This window comes from Martes martes (genome assembly GCF_963455335.1).
Source record: "Martes martes genome assembly, chromosome: 14".
Lineage (NCBI taxonomy): Eukaryota > Metazoa > Chordata > Mammalia > Carnivora > Mustelidae > Martes > Martes martes.
In genome coordinates, this window is record NC_137902.1 from 6995285 (window position 1) to 7015547 (window position 20263).

General features: G+C 38.6%; 1 protein-coding gene across 3 annotated transcripts in view; it reads right to left on the reverse strand.

Annotated features, from left to right (window-relative positions):
* ZRANB1 (zinc finger RANBP2-type containing 1) overlaps positions 1 to 20263 on the reverse strand; it is a 62082-nt gene that overhangs the window by 16664 nt on the left and 25155 nt on the right. The window contains exons 2-3 of one of the 3 annotated variants that reach the window (XM_080822759.1): positions 18285 to 19135; positions 3261 to 3382 (exon numbers count right to left, since the gene is read on the reverse strand). The exons of 1 other annotated variant lie outside the window; for it this stretch is intronic. Coding sequence is in view for 1 of the 2 variants with exons in the window: in XM_080822758.1 (XP_080678884.1) it covers positions 18285 to 19098 (814 nt within the window). In the remaining variant the exon portion in view is untranslated. The remainder of the gene's footprint in view (positions 1 to 3260; positions 3383 to 18284; positions 19136 to 20263) is intronic. One more of the 3 variants, XM_080822758.1, reaches the window with a different exon arrangement.

The following is a 20263-nucleotide window of genomic DNA, read 5'->3' on the forward strand; positions in this document are numbered from 1 at the left end:
TTTAAAAATTCATTTTTTATTGCCATCTTAAATTAGAAATTAAAGAAATAAGAGCTACTCCTTGGAGTCTAACAGATTGGTACAATGCAACAATTTCTCCCAGTTATTAAAAGTAACAAAACTTTAAAATAATTTAATTCCCATGTTCACTGAATGCCCATGACATGCAAAGCACTGTCTATGCTAGGCAATGTGAGAAACACAAATAGTAAAAACATGATTCCTATACTCAAAACAGTCCTTTCTCATCACATTTACGGGCCATAAAAGGCCAGCTTCAAAAGTTTTCAGACTCTGGGGTCGAAGATGCTTTCTGCAAATCTAGACCCACTCCCCAAAAAAGGATACCCTGCCGCCGACACAGACATTTTTCAGGTGAAGAAATCCATGATATCAAATGAGAACACCTTCTTACAGGAACTTTTATTTTCATGGCCACATAGGTTAATACATTCTTCAATATAAATGCCTAAGTACAGCTGTCACTCCCACGCCCAATACGGAAAGGGCTTTAAAACAATCTTTGGAGGCCCAGTGCCCTGGAGAAGTCATCAGGGCTAAAACGTGATATGACTGGCAGGAATCTTCTCCAAAGGGCGAACCTTAAGAATAGAAACAGAGGAACTCCATGCTGTGCTGAGCGAAGTAAGTCAATCAGAGAAAGACAATTCTCATATGATCTCCCTGATATGAGGAATTTCAGAGGCAGAGTGGGAGGCTTGGGGGGTAGGGAAGGAAAAAATGAAACAAGATGGGATCGGGAGGGAGACAAACCATAAGAGACTCTTAATATCACGAAACAAACTGAGGGTTGCTGGGGGGAGGCGGGTAGGGAGAGGGTGGTTAGGTTATGGACACTGGGGAGGGTACGTGCTATGGTGAGTGCTGTGAGATGTGTAAGCCTGACGATTCAAGTACCTGTACCCCTGGGGCAAATAATACACTATATGTTAATAAAAATAATAAAACACACACACACACACACACACACACACACACACAAGAATAGACATAGAAAGTCCTACTTGAAATAAAAACAATCTATGATTAGAGTCAAGTACACAAAGAACTCTAAAATTTCTGCTTATTTTAATGAAAAGATGAGAATAACCAAAGAGAGCTCATAATTTTATGAATAATCTAATGCAGTTCTTCTCTTTAGAACCAAATATGCCCCACTCTGTTTCCTTCCGTGTATATGTATTTCCATACAGAAGCAACTACTTTTCATATTAGTCTTATCAAAGCTGTCACTATTTCTGGGTGCCTTCAGTATCACTGCACCTTTTACAGTTTATTATTTATAAAACATATATTTATAAAATTTCTTTATGACATAAGAAAAGCCACCCAAGGACCAAAATGACTAATCAATTTACCTGAGAACACACACAGGAACCACTACACAGAACATGGATACATCTGTGTACCTATTTAGGCACGTGCACGCACATGCATGCACACACCTTCTTTTGTTTCCCAAAGACAAAGATGACTGCCAACCAACTTCTAAAATCACAGTCTTCACTATTTTCAGCTAACTCACCATACAGCTGATGTTTGGAAGAATCTCATCTTAGAAATTCTTGCTTAAGAATTCATTTCCTCTGTCATGTTTGTGAGGGATTTCTGTAATTAGAAACTAACATAATGGGGGGTGGGGGGATACAGACCAAACAGCAAAAGGAAATTGACAAACTGTGCTTTGGAATTATGATTTACAATGTCACCCAGCTGCCTTCAAATTGAGCATTTAAAAAACATATATAAATAGAACTTCAAATGGTGAACTGCACAGTATATGAATTCTACCTCAATAGCGAGGATACATATACACAAAAACAGAATTTCTATTCATCCAAATCAAAGAAAACAAAACAATTACTTCCTCCACCCCCAAACTCTGCATTGAACTACAGAGAGGGTATGCTTCTGCTCTCCAGCATGGAGCAAAACCAGGAAGGCAGAAAATGAGGATGAACGGAATAGAGAGTCTGTGCTCTATTCTTTATAGCATAAAATCCTCCAAATCTTCTAGAACATGAAAAACACAAACATAAATATAGGCACAAAGTAGTATTTTAGAGAAAAAGATTTCATCATCTAACGTTTTGGGAATATAGGATTCCATTCTTTTCATTAACTATAAATAAGAACTTAGTTTCAGTTACCAGTGAGTTTTCAGCTACAAAGTACATTTACTACAAGTTTCATGAGACTGTCACTGAATGGTCCAAACATTCAGTCTGTCTATGACACGTTGTTCAAAGACAACTATTGATTTAAGTTTCCACAGAGTCTTAACAGATGGGTCTTCACTGTAAGCAGCATATTTAAAAGGATCTGGCCCATACTCAGGTAAGGTAAAGTTTTAGCTACTAAACGTTTTCTACTGAGGGGACAAAGTTTAAGATTATACACAAAGCAACTTACAAAATGTCTTTTTGGAGTTATTCACATAATATTTTTACCACCTCTAATATCAGGGGAGAAAGGAAAGAAGGAAGAGGGGAGAAGAGCCGGTTGGGAGGAAAAGACAGCAAAATAAACACACGGGTAAAATCTCACTTTTTCTAACAATGACCAGGAAAAAGCAGAACCGTTCCAATGGAAGAGGTGCTGTAAACATGCCTCCTAGTTACTGACCTCTCGCACTCCCTCCAAGAGAGTAACTGAAAGATCTTTCTCTTAATATGTTTTCTGAAAATTTAACAAATGTCTATTACACGTTCTGTCCCTTCTTCTTCCGTGCTATGAAGGCAAATTAAAAGGACAGCTGAAGGCACTCTGAGAAGATTAACTTTATAAAACTAACCTACAGTCTCATCATACATTCGAAACGGACCGAATGAAACACACACACAACCAAGCAGGCAGCGGTGCGTAACTACAGATAATGCAGTGTTAACACACTTCTAAACCCATTAATACCTAAGGGTAAATGAAAGTTACTACATCTTACAAAATATAAAGTTTAAAAAAAAACAACTCATATTGTTCTAGAAGCTGGGCCAGGAGTGGAATTTAACATATTTTGAAGCCACAGGTCACAACTCACTGGGGACTTCACAGCTACTATGGAACTCCGTTGGTTAGAATATGGAGCTGGCTCATAGATGTTTAGAAAATAGACTTATTTTTTTCCCCCATATATGGCACAGTTTTCAAAGTTTCGCCTTATTTTCTTTTATGACGTAAGATCATAATGGTAACTAACTTTGAAAAGAATGCCAAATGGTAAAAAAAAAGCCAGGACTTACCTGAGCCCCCATGGGCCAGCTCAACACTACCCTGGAGTTCTATGGTAGCTGTGACATCACAGCATGCTTTATGCTGTGGGGTCAGGGTGGACTTGGAGTCAGCTGGCACAATTGCAGGAGCCCTTAAAAAGAAAAGTTAGTTTTAAGTGGTAATGTTCACAATGTGCTTTACCATGGTCAGTAGAAAGATGCAGATGCGGTGGCTACAATGTCTGGATTGTTGTCTTCTACCCAGAGTTTAATTCGCTTAGGTGGTTTCACATATTTAAAGAAGAAGAAAATAAACGAACGAACAAACAAACAAACCTGTACCACCCAGTAATACTTTTTCTTTACATCCCTAACCCTTTGGCTATAGTCGATCATGAATTGGCTTAAATATTCATACTCACAACTAATTCCTTCAATACTCAAACATGAGCTGCTTTTTAAGTAAAATGTCCTCAATATTTTTAAAGTGTATCTTCAAGTTGGCACAAGCTCAGGAGCAATCCCAGGAATAGTGTGAGCAGCCCAGACCGCCTCCGAGAAGCATTATTCACATAATAATCAACGGCAGCAAGTGAAAATGTATCACTTCCAGTTCTAGAATAGTGCTATAGAAAAATAACCTTTTCAAAAACTGAGATGAAAATCACAAATTGGAAATAAATTCTTTAATATACACTATATCAAGATGAGCTCCTATTCAATTCAGCCAATAAAATCACTCCGTTATAAAAACATTCTCTACAGAATAAAAGATTCAATGACTGAGAAGTCAAAAATATCTCTAACTAAGGCCTTCAATGATTCTATTATTTATCATGACAAACTATGCCAAATTTAATTTATACTTTGGCGCTCTTACGTCTTTACATCTCTGATTAGACTGTTAACAACCCAACTGCTGCAGAGGTATAAATCCCCCAAAGTCATGAAAAAATACCTGACTCGCCAGATACCTTCAAAAGAAAGAAGATCTCGCCATGTAGGAAGAATGACTGCTGTGAGCACCATGGAAGGACTTAAAGAACAGGTCACAAAGTTATCTTTGGGAAGGGGATGAGAGATGAAGACCAGTGTTAACAGTTAAAGAACATGAGTTCGAATTACAAAAGTCACTGAAAATACTGGCCAAAGAGCCAACTGAGGAGATAATTAGGGTTCTTAAAAACCTAGGCTTCCAGTTACATAAAACACTCTATGTCAAAACCACACTCACCACTGAAAAATCAAGTTACAAGTAAAAATTTTGCATACAACTGGGCCATGTTATCCTGGCTGCATCTGAAACCAAATTTTAGATTTTTAGAATTACACTATTTTAGATAGGCCTGAAGGAACTACTGAATAGTCTAGCCCACTCTCTTTTACACGTCATGGAAGAGTTTATAAAAGGAAAGACTCTTATGGACGTACAACATTACACTGTTCACAGTATGTCCATGTAACTCTTCTTCTAGCCAGAGATACTGATAGAATCAAGACAGAATCATCAAAATGGAAGAGATGTTAAAAAGTTACTTAGTCCAAAAAAAAAAAAAAAATAGTCCGTCTTAATAAGGCTCTCGGGTAGAAGCACAAAACTATAAAGTTCCTATGATTTGCCACCGTGAGAAAAAGTTCCAGTTTCAGTGAATATCCATGGCCACACAAGTATCCATGTAAGTGGAGTGGTGGATTTTCCTCAAAAGTTTCAGGCCCACATAGCCAACAACCCATTAGGCAGTCCCACTACATCCTGTCTAAAACTGAACTTCATTCATGTCTCCTGTGTTTAGGAGAAATGATCCAACCCAAGTGTCCAAACCAAAACCCTGGACGTCTTTCTTAACTCCTCTTCCCTCAGTCTCCATATCAACTTTGCCAAGTTTTGTCAATCCTGCCTTTTAAGTCTCTCTCAAATACAACCCCCATCCCATCTCCACTGCCTCTATTCTACTAGGTCAAGGCTGCACTCTCTCTTACTAAGATTACTCTAATGTTCTCTTTCCAGTGGTCAGCTTGCCTCAAGTGCTGCTCCATTCCAATCTAGTCTCCACACTGACCAGAGTGATCTTTCTAAACCACGAATCTGATTAAGGCGGTCTCCTTCTAAATGTTTACCACTGTCCTTATGTTAAGAGCTAAACTCCTCAACCAGGTCCACAGACCTTGAAAGGTCCAGCATCACCCCGCGGCATGACCCCGCAGCATCACCCTGCAGCACTACTCCGCAGCCCCCACACTACACATCAACCCTGCTTAACTCCATCAGCTGTTCTCTTGCCTCTGAGTGGTCTTAACACATGCAATTCCCTCAGATCAAAACATTCTTCCCTCTTCTCTTTAAGGTTCTGGCTTAGATGTCACTTCCTCCCGAAACCCCTCTCCACATCCTCTAGCACCTTATCCTTCCTCTACTAAACTCATCACGCTCTACTGACTTATTAAATTTTATCTTCCTCTATCAGAGCACAAGCTCCCTGAAAGCCATGACTTCTTTCACAGGGCTTGGGAAAACACTCCATGAATATCTAAGTGTGAAAATAAATGGACCAACAAAGAAAAGGTAAAAACTAAGTCAGTTCTGGAGGGTGGAACAGGACGAACATTTGCCTTATCAGATCTTTAAATACATAATAAAGCCATAATTACTTAAGCAAAAGTATGATACTGATGTAAAAAACAAACATAAAAATAGCCTCAAAACAAATGATGTAGAATCATCCTATGTATAACAGAACCACCCAAATGGTATGGGGAAATAATTATTTAATAAATCATATTAATGGAATTTAGAAAAATATTTTAATTCTTAGTTCAATCTGAAAGGCTGAGCAAAACAACAAAGATAAAGCGTCATTAACGTAATTCTCCCCACACTTAAAAAAAAAAAAAAACGCGGGAAGGGGGGAATTTGCAAATTCTGTTGCAAATATGACTGATGCAAGTTTTTAGTGTTAAGTATTTATATTTAGACTTCATATAACTTGCTATAAAAATAAAAGGAAAATGGACAGAAGACATAAATCAACAATTCACAGGGAAAAATACAAATGACTAGGCAAGACAGTATGCTTCCCTTACTAACAAATCCCAGCAAAGATCCAGCCACAATGTCACTCTGACCCTGCTGATGGGTTACAACCTGGGCAGTTCTTCCAGGCAGCTATTCACCAATATGCATATGTTCATATCATCTGATCATGTAATTCCATTTTGTCGAACCTAAGAAAATAGTTCGAAATGCTGACAATTTTGCTCAGCAAAACACTATCAGTATAAAAAAATGTTCAAATAACCCAAAGGCTAAGGGGCAAGTTAAAGTATAGCAATTTAAATGTCTTATTACGCACTCATTTTTAAAAAGATGATAACTTTTTTTTAGATGAAAACATTGTTATTACTTCAGAATATAATGTTCAACAAAAGAAGTACAATTTCAATTACATAAAAATAAGTAAATGTAAAAAAAACTGAAAATACACAATAACATGACAGATTTCCTCTAAACACGGATGCTTTACACTATTATTTTTTCACAGCTTTTCTTATCTCTGAAATATTCTACAATGAGCATGCTCTGCTTTTACTATTTAAAAATGAACCAAACTCTCATACACTGTTCTAAGAAGTCAGTACATAATGTCTAAACTTGATGAAACAAGAAGACTGGTGTGTCCTTCCAGAGATGAACAAAATATGGTATGTACATACAGTATTATTCAGCCTTAAAAAGGAAGCAAGTTCTCATATGTGCTGTGACATGAATAAACTCTAGAGACATTACACTAAATTAAACAAGCCAGTCACAAAAGAACACCATGTGATTCCACTTATGTGAGGTACCGAGAACAGTCAAATGCACAGAAACAGAAACTAGAGTGGTGGTTGCTGGGGGCTGGAGGAAGAGGGAGATGGGAATCTCTTGTTCAGGGATACCGAGTTCAGTTCTGCAAAATGAAAAAAGTTCCAGAGATGGATGGTGGTGATGGCTGCATGATATGAATGTACTTAATGCCACTGAACTGTACATTTAAAAATGGTTAAGATGGTGGGGCACCTGCTTGGTACAGTCAGTTACTTGTCGATTCTTGGTTTTGGCTCAGGTGGTGATCTCAGGGTCCCGAGACTGAGCCCCATGTCCAGTTCCATGCTCAGTGGGGAGCTGGCTTGAGATTCTCTCTCCCTCTCCCTGCCCCTCCCACTTGTACTCTAAAATAAATAAATAAATCTTCTTAAATAGTTCGGATGTCAAATTTTGTCACATGTATTTTACCACATTTAAAGTTTTGGGTTGTTGTTGTTTTTTTTTTTTTTTTTTAAAGATTTTTATTTATTTATTTATTTGACAGACAAAGATCACAAGTAGGCAGAGAGGCAGGTGGGGGGAAGCAGGATCCTTGCTGAGCAGGGGAGCCTGATGTGGGGCTCAATCCCAGGACCCTGAGATCATGACATGAGCTGAAGCCAGAGGCTTTAACCACTGAGCCACCCAGGTGCCCCCACATTTAAAGTTTTGAAAAAGAGAAAAAAAACATGACACAAGGACATAATTCAGACATATCAGAGGTGCTGCTTTAAACAGTATTACCTATGTAGTATTTCTCCCTCCCCCCAAAAAAGATAAAATATTTTATTTAATCTAATAATTTCCATATTGAGTGTCATTCTGTGAAAAAACTGCCTGGACTCTTTGCAAATGTTTATCTCATGAAAGAGTAAATAAAAAAAACAACCAAAAACCATCTGAGGCACTGTTTAGAAATGAGGGGCCTAGGGACGCCTGGGTGGCTCAGTTGGTTAAGCGGCTGCCTTCAGCTCAGGTCATGATCCCAGGATCCTGGGATCGAGTCCCACATCGGGCTCCTTGCTCAGCGGGGAGCCTGCTTCTCCCTCTGCCCCTCTGTCTGCCTGTGCACTCGCTCTCTTTCTCTCTGATAAATAAATAAACAAAATCTTAAAAAAAAAAAAAAAGAAAAAAGAAATGAGGGGTCTAACAAGAGAACACTAATAGATAAGATGTCCAATCCTTGATTGGGGTTGCAGCAAAATCTATTAGTGAAACTGAATATGCACTCTCAATATTAAATTTTCTGATAATCATATTATATAGTTATGCAGGGAAAATGTCTTTGTTTTAAGGACATACATGCTGAACTATATAGGGGCAAATGTCAAGACATCTGCAATTACCTCGCAAATTGTTCAGGAAATACAGAAAGAGAGTAAATGTGACAAAGTATCAACACCTGGAAAATCTAGGTCAAAGGAATATAATATAGTTAATACTTGTAACTTTTCTGCAGGTTTTGAGACTGAGAATAGCTGTGCCTGGGTGGCTCAGTTGTTAAGCGTCTGCCTTTGGCTCAGGTCATGATCCCGGAGTCCTAAGATCGAGCCCCACATAGGGCTCCCTGCTCGGCGGGAAGCCTGCTTCTCCCTCTCCCACTCCCCTGGCTTGTGTTCCTTCTCTCACTGTCTCTGTCGAATAAATAAATACATCTTAAAAAAAATATATATTGAAATTTCTAAGAATAAAAGGTTAATGGGGGGGGAAGTTGTCTCTGTACAGCAGGACTGGGAGTGAAAAAAAGAAAAATGGTTTTTCTTTATAAACTCTTCCCTCTCTACAGCTTGATTTTTTTTAATGTGCATAGTTTCCTTTAATAAGTGTTTTAAATTAAAGTTATTTAACAGTAAAGTTCACTGGAGTCTAAACACATCTTTTTTTATTCAGTATATAATAAATACACTTGGATTTCATAACTCAATGTGTTCATTTAATACAATGCTTTTTAAAAATGAAAGCCTTTACTAAATCAACAATGCATATTTAAATATCAGTACCACAGAATCAAAAATCACCTGCCAGACTCCCTTTTTCAGCATAAGGAGGCACAATATTAGTTGGCAGGCCAGTGTAATCAATCATTTCTAAAAGACAGCAATTGCGTCTCAGACCAAAGGCAACCAGAAGTATGCCACAGAGGCTCTATTTCTGCCATTCCCGTCCATTTGCCTTAAGAGACACACTCATTCCTGGAAACTTCCTTCTCATCCCAGGTGTCAGGAAGCACCTTCAAAAGCCAGAATGAACTGGCCAGGAGAAAGTATGTGTGTGTTCCTTACTGATTAGAATCTTCAGTACATTGCTGAGAACTATCACGATTTTCTTAAAAATCATTTAACACAAAGTTTTATTTTATATCCAGAGTTCCAATCACAAGAGAAAATCCTTAGAAACTTGAAGAAAAACAAGACAAAAGCTATCTGTAGAGCTACTCCATTCACAGTGCTAAAAATAATTCTATTACCTATAATATCAACTACCTTGGAGAGGAAGGAGATCCACAAGTCTGAACTTGTATGGAGTGAAAAGACACCTCAATTCTGACAGCTACACACACATATGCGCACATAAGAGTACCACCGAGAGTTAACCAAGGACATACAAGGCATTGCCCGCACTCTAGCAGTGCACTTTCCTTTTATGGATGCAGTGCCAAAGATCGGCGGCAGGAGTCTGCATGTATTTTGGATTCTATTAAAAGCTTTCAATAGGATATTTTAATAAACCATTTTTATTTTTAATGGGTTTTTTTTTAATGTGATGCTTTTAAATGTCAAAGACTATTAAGATCCAAGACATTTTTTCAGTTTCTACTGGCATTGAGGAAAAAAAGCAAAGTATTAAGGGAAAAAGTACTCTAACTCAAAAGAGTATCTTTCAGTAAAACACTCAGTCTGGTACCAATACAAAATCAAGTTCATACTCAAAACGGCTCATTAGCATCCTGGTATAAATCCAGCACTTAAAAAATACCATAACCTAAATCTATCAGAACAGTGAACTCTTTCACTAGCTCCCTCTCTGAACTCCCAGAAGATGATCTCTAAAAATTACACATTAGAACAAAGATCTGCTACTGGGCTACCAACTCGGAAGTGATGGTGGACGCGAAGCAGATCCACAGGACTGGGAGAACGACTGTCCAAACACCTATGGTCCACCAAACTGAAAACAGGCAAACACAGGCTAAGCAAAGCAAAGCAAACAAATACTATAGAAGTATCATACTAAAAAACCATCCAAGTTCAAATAACATGACCTAACCACAGAATGCCCAGAACTATTAGCAAGTGACAGACTATCTTGGGACTCAACAATCAGCTTTCATTTAGGCGTATTCAGTTAGGTGACTTGGAAAAAGGGCAAGACTGAAAACAATATTCACAGGCATCAAACATTATTCCAAAGTTCCTGTAACAGTACTCCTTTCAAACACAGAGCAAAAACAAAAAAAGAAAACTAACTAAAAAAGAAAAACTCACTGTGAGTAAGAAATATATACTTGATCTTCATCTACTGTTCCTGGCACACAGCTGCTAAAACCCCTGCAATTTCCTGAAGTAAGATCCCTAGGGGCATCTTTTGTTGTAATATTTAGTTTTGTTCCCAGTTCCTGAAATAGTTCCAGAGAGATAAAGGGAAAACTGAATGTCTTTTGTTATTCATAAAACAAGCCCCTTTTTCTACTTCTGAGCTTATGTTAATGAGGTGACTTCTGGAAAACCCCTAAGGACGGGGGCTGGTTGCCAAGGGAACCAACCTTGGGATTGGAGGGTTGGAACTTTCAGCCCCATTCCACTCCCATCTCGAGGGAGAGAAGAGGAGCAGGAGGATGAATTAATCACCTGTGGCCAATGATCTGATTGATCTCACCTGTGTAATTAAGCCTCGGTAAAAATCCTTGAACTACGGGGGTGGAGAACTTCCAGGCTGCTGAACATGTAGAGGTGTGAGGGGAGTGGCAGCCAACAGGACACAGAAAGGCCCCTCCCTTGCCCTCTGCATGTCTTCCATCTAGTTCTTGAGTTCTAGCCTTTTATAACAAACTAGTCATCTAGTAAGCAAAAGGTTTTCCTGAGTTCTCTGATCAATTCTACCAAATTAACTAAACCCAAGCCAGGGTTATGGAAACCTGTGATTTATAACCAGTAGATCAGAAGCACATGTGACACCCTGAACTTGCTATTTGTAATTTAAAAAAAAAGTTTGTATTAATTTCCTATTGCTGCTCTAACAAATTACTACAAATTTAGTGGCTTAAGAACTATTCAAATCTTTTATCTTAAAATCTGGACAAGACCAAACATTCCACATAGCTCTCACTGGCTAAGACCAAGGTGTGCTCCTTGGGGACCGTCCAGGGGAGCCTTGCCTTTTCCAGCTTATAGAGGCTGCCAGCATTCCTCAGCTCATGGCCCTACACCACTAAGACCTCTGCTGCTCCACTGTCATATCTCCTTCTGTGACACAGGTTCTCCTGTCTCCCTCTTGTTTATAAGGACCATTATGATTGTGGTAGGCCCGCCTACCCAGACAGATAACAGGAGATCATCTCTCCATTTGATGGTCCTTAATTTAACTACACCTGCAAGATACCTTTTGGCATGTATAGTAGCATATTCATATACTCTGGGGATTAGAATTTAAAAGTCTTGGGGGGCAGGAAGGCATTATTCTGCTTGTTACACTATTTCAATCAGTCATGTAAAAAAGAAAAGTCGGGGGGTGGGTAGAGTGAAAGCAAGCAGTAGTGGGCACCTAAAATACACTTTAGACACGTAACTCCGCTCCCTAATAGCCTATTTTGCAAGATATTTCATGTTTTATGCCTTCAGGTAAGTCATCAGTAAGGTATCGCTCTGCAGCAAATTAATTTTTAAAGCTAAAGAACACCAAACTAGAGAATAAAAGCGTCTTCCATGTCTTTCCTTATAATAATTTATATGCCCTCAGTTTCCTCTAAAGTTAAAAAGGTCAGCCACAAAGACATCTTAATAAATAGGTAAAATCGCCATTGTACCTTAGGTCAAGGATTTCCAATTGTTTTGTTCTGATGTGGTACTTTCCTTGTTACACATCACCTTACTACCATTCCAGTTCATAGTACTACCATCTCTCAAAAACTAATCGTACAGGGCGCCTGGGTGGCTCAGTGGGTCAAAGCCTCTGCCTCTGGCTCAGGTCATGATCCCAGGGTCCTGGGATCGAGTCCCGCATCCGGCTCTCTGCTCCGCAGGGAGCCTGCTTCCTCCTCTCTCTCTCTCTCTCTCTCTGCCTGCCTCTCTGCCTACTTGCGATCTCTGTCAAATAAATAAATAAAATCTTTAAAAAAAAAAAACAAAAACTGATCGTACAGGACGTTTTCGTCTGTTGAAGTTAATACAATTTTGTGTGGATTATTGCACAACACTCATGTGACCAGACACATTATATCTCTAAACTAAATAATACAGACACCATAAAAAAAATTACCTTAGAACATTACATTTTGCAACACATTTGTTTTTCCAGAAAAAGAAAAACACTAACACAACCTTAATAGACGTAAACTAGTATTTCCTTGAGAAAAACCATCCATATCCATAATTCTTAATAATGATAGCAAAAGAGTATTTTTAAATGTAATAAGCCTATATCTTGCTAATTTTTGTTAAAATGACAAAAGTAAAAAAAAAAATTAAAAATTAAAAAATACAATGAAAAAAAGAGTATTAGTGAAAGCAAACAAACACATTCTGACATGTGTAGCACTATATAAATTAGAGGTGTTTCTGCAGTTGCATCTGGCACTCCGGAGTGGCTATGTAAGGCATGGTACACAGGCAAGGGACCAAAATACAACTGGCATCAGGACAGAAAATAACAGCCACAAATACTGATTTTCAACACAGATACGAGAAAAGGGGAAATATTTGATCAAACAGAACTATCTTTGCAGACAACTTGAAAGAAAAAGTCAATTCTAACATATTTTCGATGTTTTACAGTTACGGGGCACCTGGATGGCTCAGCTGGTTAAGCGTCTGCCTTGGGCTCAGATCAATGATCCCCGAGTCCTGGGATCAAGCCCGGCACCTGGCTCCCCGCTTCTCCCTCTCCTCCCTGCTCATGCTCTCTGCTGCTATCTGTTTCTCTTTCTCAAATAAAGAACTAAAATCTTAAAAAAGAAAAAAACAAAAGAAAAAAAAATCATTTAAGTTTTTAGACCCATCAAAATTTTGCTCAGGAATACCCCAGACTATAATCATCATGATTCCGTTTCAGCTTGCTCACTGGTAAGGAAATCATGATTTAGCCAGTGATTCTCAACAGGGGACACAAGTGCATGCTTCAGTTCACCCCAAAGCCTGGGAGCAACAGGAGACTTTACTGATGCACACATTTTCTATAATGCCACTGCCATGGGGTTGGAAAAATCCAGTTTCAACCCTATACCACTTTACCCCACACCTTCACCACCACCCTGACCCCCAATCTCAAATCATTCCCATCTTCATTAGCAGGGTCACTGGACAAGCTAAACATAAGAAAGATACAGCTGTTGCTAGAGACAAAATGCCAAACCGCACCAACAGATCCAAGGACGACGGACTATAAAGTGTTCCAGTAAAAAGTGCATTTGCTTTAGGACTTCAGGCACAGCATACACATGACTTTTTTCTTTATATCATATATTCACCAAACGGTCAGATATTCATCAGTGAAGGCAGGAAGATAGAGAAATGTAAGGTAAAGAAATCTGACTTCAGACTGTTCATATCCACAGGCTGCCTAGTGATAAACTGGGGCCTGCCTCTTCCAAGAAGACTCTGTTGTACCAATTTCCTATCTTTTCCTGATAGGGAGAAGTCAAATGGCTCCCACAGGGTCAAGCCCCAGGGGTCGTCTGTAAAGTAAAAAATACAGAAAGCTAGGAAGAAAGTAAAAAATCTAGAAATTCAGAAAAGCAGCAGAAAGGTCTATTTGTCCAGATACCAGTTTCGACAAGGGCATATTCACTGACTGATTTAACAAATGCCTGAATGTCTGCTACATGTCAGACACTGTTTTAAGTACCAGGATATAGCTGTGAAGGAAACAAAATTCCTGCCACTCACCAAGCTTAAATTCTAAGGAAGAAAGAGACAAATAATAAAGTGGCAAGTGTTGTAAAGACAATTAAAACTGGGGGAAGGGGATGAGGACAGGGCTGGAACTGTACATACAGCAGTCAGGGAAGCCTCACCGAGAAGGCAGCAACTGAGAAAGAATTTCAAGCAACTAATAAATGAGCTGATTGTGCAATCCAGAAATGAGCAATCCAGGCAGAGCAAACTGCAAGTATAAAGGCCTGAGGCCTATTTGTAGAGAAGAAAGGTGGCCAGAGTGGCTAAAGTGAACGCGTGAAGTGGAGAGCGACAGACAGGTGGGAGAGGAAATGTGTCGAGGGGAAGGAAGGTGCAGAATACAGCTGTGGGGCCTAGACCGTCTTTGAAGGACTCTGGCTCTTACTCTGAGCAACACAGGCGATCACTGAAGAGTTAGTTCGAGCAAGTTCTAGAAGAATATCTCCTATGAGGAGAACAATTTGTAAAAGAGAAAAAGGACAGAAGGGATTATGGAAGTGCAGATCCTGTACGTATTTCAAAGGTAGAGCCAGTAAGTTCTTCTCACAAGTAGGAAAGGCATAAGAGAAAAAGGAGAATCAAGGATGACCGAGGCTTTGGGCACAGCCGGTAGAATGATAAACCAGCTGTCGAGGGAGAAGGGAACTACAAAAGAATAGGTTTAAGGGGCAGACCACAGTTCAGTTTCAGCTTTGATGAGTTGGAAAGAAGTTGGAAATATTAGCTATTCAAGGCAAAATGTGGTGTATACAACTGGATACACAAGTTCAGGGTTCAGGAAGACAGAAAGCTACCACCACAGATTTAATTTGGGATTCTTACGTGACCCAGTACTTTTTCAAGGGATCGACTTGGGTCACAAATTAAAATGTTCTTCTAAAGGGCAACTGATTCAATACAATAGCAGAACTAAAATGGTGTGTTAGGTAGTAGTGCCCTGTTCTCTAGAGACATTATCTATCCAGCCGGAAAGGCAGTCTATGATTAGCACCAACATGACCTCCCAGAAAACACCTGGCACCAAACTGCACACATTCCAGAGACAACTGCTCATTTAAATTCACACCTCTGCCTTTACCATCCCGGTTCCTACTCCCAGATTCCACTTTCACTGATGTCAGATCTTGGCATCACTGTCCCCAATGTCCGCTCACTACATAAGATAGTAATAATGACTTAGGTGAAAATTATACTCAACAGTCATGTAAAAAAGAAACTTGCTCAATACTGCTGGCACTTTGGTTTACTTGCCTTCTTAACAACTGAATCCTCCTTAATCCTATCTTAACCAGCTAAAAGGCTGAGACTTTTTCCAATTTCAATGGGGTTAAGTCTCGCATTTATACTTAGTATAAATTTCATACTCAGTAAATACTTTATATTTAGTGTATATACTTCCGACATTATTTTTTTTATGTGCTACCAAAGAGACCACAGAGATGATTTTCTTAAATGCCTAACATGGACAAGCCATAACATACCATATCTAATGAAACCTGGAGAACATAAAGTAGGCAGAAAAAGGGAGGTAAAGATTAAAATGTTCAGTACATGTGAGCTTCTGTTAAACACAAGGTAAGGTAAACAAAAAAAAAAATTTTTACACATTCTCAGTGATGTTTACAAATCAAGATAGCACTACCCAATAAAGACACGGTCATAATTTCTGGTACAACAGTTCATGTTGTATGGTGAAGTTTAAAGTATTTGTCGATAGGGAAACAGAATGCACATTACTAAGAACTAAATACAATTAATACTTAGCCCTAAGAACCTAGAAACCCTGGAGTGGGTGGGAATAGGGACCTAATAACAAACCATTTGGTAAACGAAATAAGATCAAACACAATACTGGACCTGCTGGCATAAGTTTTTGTTCCACTTTAAAATGAAATCACAGCCATCAAAATGCAAAGAGGTACAAAGATGGTTATCCCAAAAGAAATAAGGGTATGTGGAAAGAAATAAAAGGTAGCAACAAAATGAGAATCATCATAAAGAAGTAACAGCCACATAGACAAAGTTATATTGATTCATCTAATCTGTGTTTCAAGAAGAGAAAATATTTCAAAGCAGTATTACTTATCCTGAGATACACGAACTTGAAGGAACCTCTGATTTCTAAAGGATTCTAAGATCCCAAAAGAAGTTAATAATCGTCGCAATGTACTTCACTTCCACCTATAAACTTACATGTACTATAAAACGACCTTATACTAAATGTATGCATAGTCCATTACCACCTGCAAAAACGATTTAAGAGTTTCCAAAAGGCATTCAGGTAATTTAAAGACAATCATACCTAGATACAAAAGGTCACATAAGATTCCATTTATATAGAATATCCAGAATAGGTAAATCCAGAGAGACAGAAATCAGACATGATTGCCAGGGACTTGGGAGAGGAGGGGAGGTAGAGGTTTACAGGGTTTCCTTTTGGGGTGATGAAAATGTTTTAGCACCAGACAGGTGGTGCTGACTGTGAATGCACTAAATGCCACTGATTTGTTTCACTTTCAAAATGGTGAATTTTATGTTACAGGTCGACTTTGGCCTCAATAAAATGAATACAATGTATCTCCTTTTAAAAAAAAGGAAAATTATACCATATAGGGTACCCCAACTTGGAGGGGGAAAAAAAATCTGTGGGATGAAATGGAAAAACACAGATAATCTAAAATGGGTCAGTGTGCTCTCATCCCTAGTCCTCGGACAGAAGAAAATTGGAGCTAAGAGTTACTAAGTGCCTATTGTGTTTTGGTGTTCAGAAGGACTCACCTTCTGGGACATTCTTTTTACCAGAACAAAACTAAAATAAAAAACTCAGAATTCTTGAAATCTATGCTTACGACTTACAAGTTCATATAGGTATATCTTCTGTTCTTGGAGCTATATTCAGGAGGGTAAACAAAAGAAATTCATACCTGTAAAAAACATACACATACAGCTAAGCTATATTTAAGGCTTAGCTACGGTTTCACACAATATTTAACTTTAGTCACTCCAAATAATCCTTTACAAAAATTTTCTCTACAAAACAGAATGTCAGGGGCACCTGGGTGGCTCAGTGGGTTAAAGCCTCTGCCTTCGGGCTCAGGTCGTGATCCCAGGGTCCTGGGATGCAGCCTCACATGGGCTCTCTGCTCAGCGAGGAGCCTGCTTCCCTCTTTCTCTCTGCCTGCCTCTCTGCCTACTTGTGATCTCTGTCAAATAAATAAATAAAATCTTAAAAAAAAAAAAAAACAATGTCAAAGCAAGCACCACCCAAAATATCCCCCGTGGGGATAATTAAACCCCATTAAATTATCAAAAGTTATGATAATTTAAATCATAAAACTCAAAAAGCTAACCCACTCAAAAGAAACAAAAAAGCACAGGGTGTCCCAGTAACTGCTTTTGTGAATTACATCACAAATATTTAATTCACAAGGTTGGTAACTAGAGAAAACCCTGCTCTCCAACATGTCCTGGTCCTTCAACAGGTCTGAACCAGTAACTGGGGATCAATATCCAGAATTTCTTTAGGAAGCTCTAAAACCACAATACACACACACATCATGATTTGAACTGTGGAATGCAGCTGGTTCCGTGAAATCAGTTTTATAAAATTTGCCAGTATTAACTACATGACATTCATGTTAAATTAACATCAGTATTTTCAAGGTCAATATTATGTTTGTTCAACTTCTTGGAGTCACATTTTTGTGATATTTTTAACATCTGACTAAAGCTTCTGTCATCACAAGATGCTCACACTGTTTACAAACACTCCGAAGCAGCAGCTGGTGTTCCTCAATCACATCTTGTTAAAATAAACAGAGTAGCAGTTTCAAACTCCAGGTATATTTTTCTCCTACTGATGTGTAAAAAACTTTAACTTAAAAAGCTTTTCTCTTTAATGATGGAAAGACACACAATGAAATGGAGGCGATTTAGGATAAAGTTATAACAAGATCACAAATGCAGATTCTTATGCATGGATAGTGGGAGTACAGCTATCATGCTGAATGACCTAAATCCTAAATAATATTGATCCTGCTTATATCTTTATGTCATTCTTAATACCTTTTCCCATCCCTTTCAAAAAATGTAGAAACTTACCCACACAAGCATTGAGGAATAGCCAATCAGTCTTTTTCATCCTGTTTTTAATTTGTTTTAGTTTTTTAAAGTCCACTTCAAGTTCCTCCTTGCTGCCAACAGCACCAGCCAATTCAATCCTCTGAAAATCCATTTTCACTTCTGAGTCCCGTTTTGTAGTGGGAGGTGATCTTCTTTGGCTATTCCCACTGCTGCAGCTTCCCCTCCACCGAGCTCGGTCTTGCTCATTTATTATTGAAGAAGCCTCTTCAGTCTCTGCCAACTCTATTGCTTCGATATTATTAGGTCTGGGATGGTCACAAACAACACATTTTTTAGCCTTGGCCCAGTTTTCATACGTGCAAATAGAACAAGTCCAGTGCTGGGTCCTTGTGTTCGGTTTATTTCTATCATTGTATTCCTCACAAGGATCAACAGAAAAAGCAACTGGTCTTGAACCAGATCCTGAGGATTGAGGAGATTCTGTGGGACTCCTGGTCCTACGTTGGGATAAGCACTGGGTACATCTGATTGCTCTTGGCCAGTTCAAATAGGTACACATGTGGCATGACCATTTATTTGCATTTTCCATGCTGTATGAAGACTTAACCCTGGGTCTTGCACTAGAGTCTGGACATATCAAAGGACTACTTCCTCCTTCGGTGCTGGAAGGATCCCAATCTCTACCAACATCACTTGAACCACTTTTAAATGGATCTTCTGTGATAATTGTTCCACTTGGTCTTTGGGCGCGACACATAGTACACTTGATCGCAGATGGCCAGTTTTCATACGTACAATATTCACAAGCCCACTTAATTCCACGTTCTGACATTGTGCTCTTCTTGAAGTGAGTTATGTCAGGCAGGAAGCTATAAATAATTAGGACATAGTTATTAAAACAATAACTACATAATTCCATCTCTATGCTCCAAAAGTACCCTTCAACTTATAAAATATAAATCTCACAAAAGAAGCCTGTAAGATTTAGCAATGAACTATCCTTACTTTTCCAATTTCCATTAGAGACACCAGAGATAAGTTTCCAAAGAAAAATCTTAGACCTCAGGGATTTAATGAAATTGTACTTTAGAATGCAAAAGGGATAAGCAGAAGATAAAGGGAGGTTTGTTCTAAGAGGGAAGCAAGTTAAAACAGAGAAGCCACTAATAGATGTTTAATTTAAGCCAGGTCATCACCATCGATTTAGAAGAGTAACCAACAGTTAAGAGTCAAAGAGAAGGGAAAGAACACAAATCAAATAACTTAAACACGTAACCATTCTCAAATTATGAACAACAGAGATTCTTATGCTATCTAGGTACAGTATCCTTATGCTTGATTCACTGAAGAATTCAGAAGATCAAACAAAGTCAATTCTATCATTTTTGCTAAGGAAGAAAAAGCAGCTTAAAAGTGCTACTTATCCACCGCTCTTAATAAGCACAGGCAGAGGGGCACCTGGGTGGCTCAGTGGTTTAGGCCTCTGCCTTCGGCTCGGGTCATGGTCTCAGGGTCCTGGGATCGAGCCCCGCGTCGGGCTCTCTGCTCAGCAGGAGCCTGCTTCCCCCTCTCTCTGTCTGCCTCTCTGCCTAGCTCTGATTTCTCTCTGTCAAATAAATAAAATAAAAAAAAAAAAAAAAAAAAAAAAAAACACACACAATAAGCACAGGCAGAAAAGAAAAACATTGAAGAGTAATCCTTACAATCAGAAAAGTAACACTATGAAATACAGATCAAGTTCCTTGATAGCCTATACCCTTCAAAATCTAGTTATCTCTGAAGCACAAAAAAATAAAAACTATACATCATCTACTGGGACAATAAAATCAACAGAATGTCCCTAAGATAACTACTAGCATACTCATGCCAATAGAATTTTGAATACTCATACTCAAAATATTCAGTATTTAAAATACACTCAAAATTCAATTCATACTAAAAACCTATATTCAATATTTAAAAAGGTTCACAGGATTCTACACTGGGCTTACTACTAA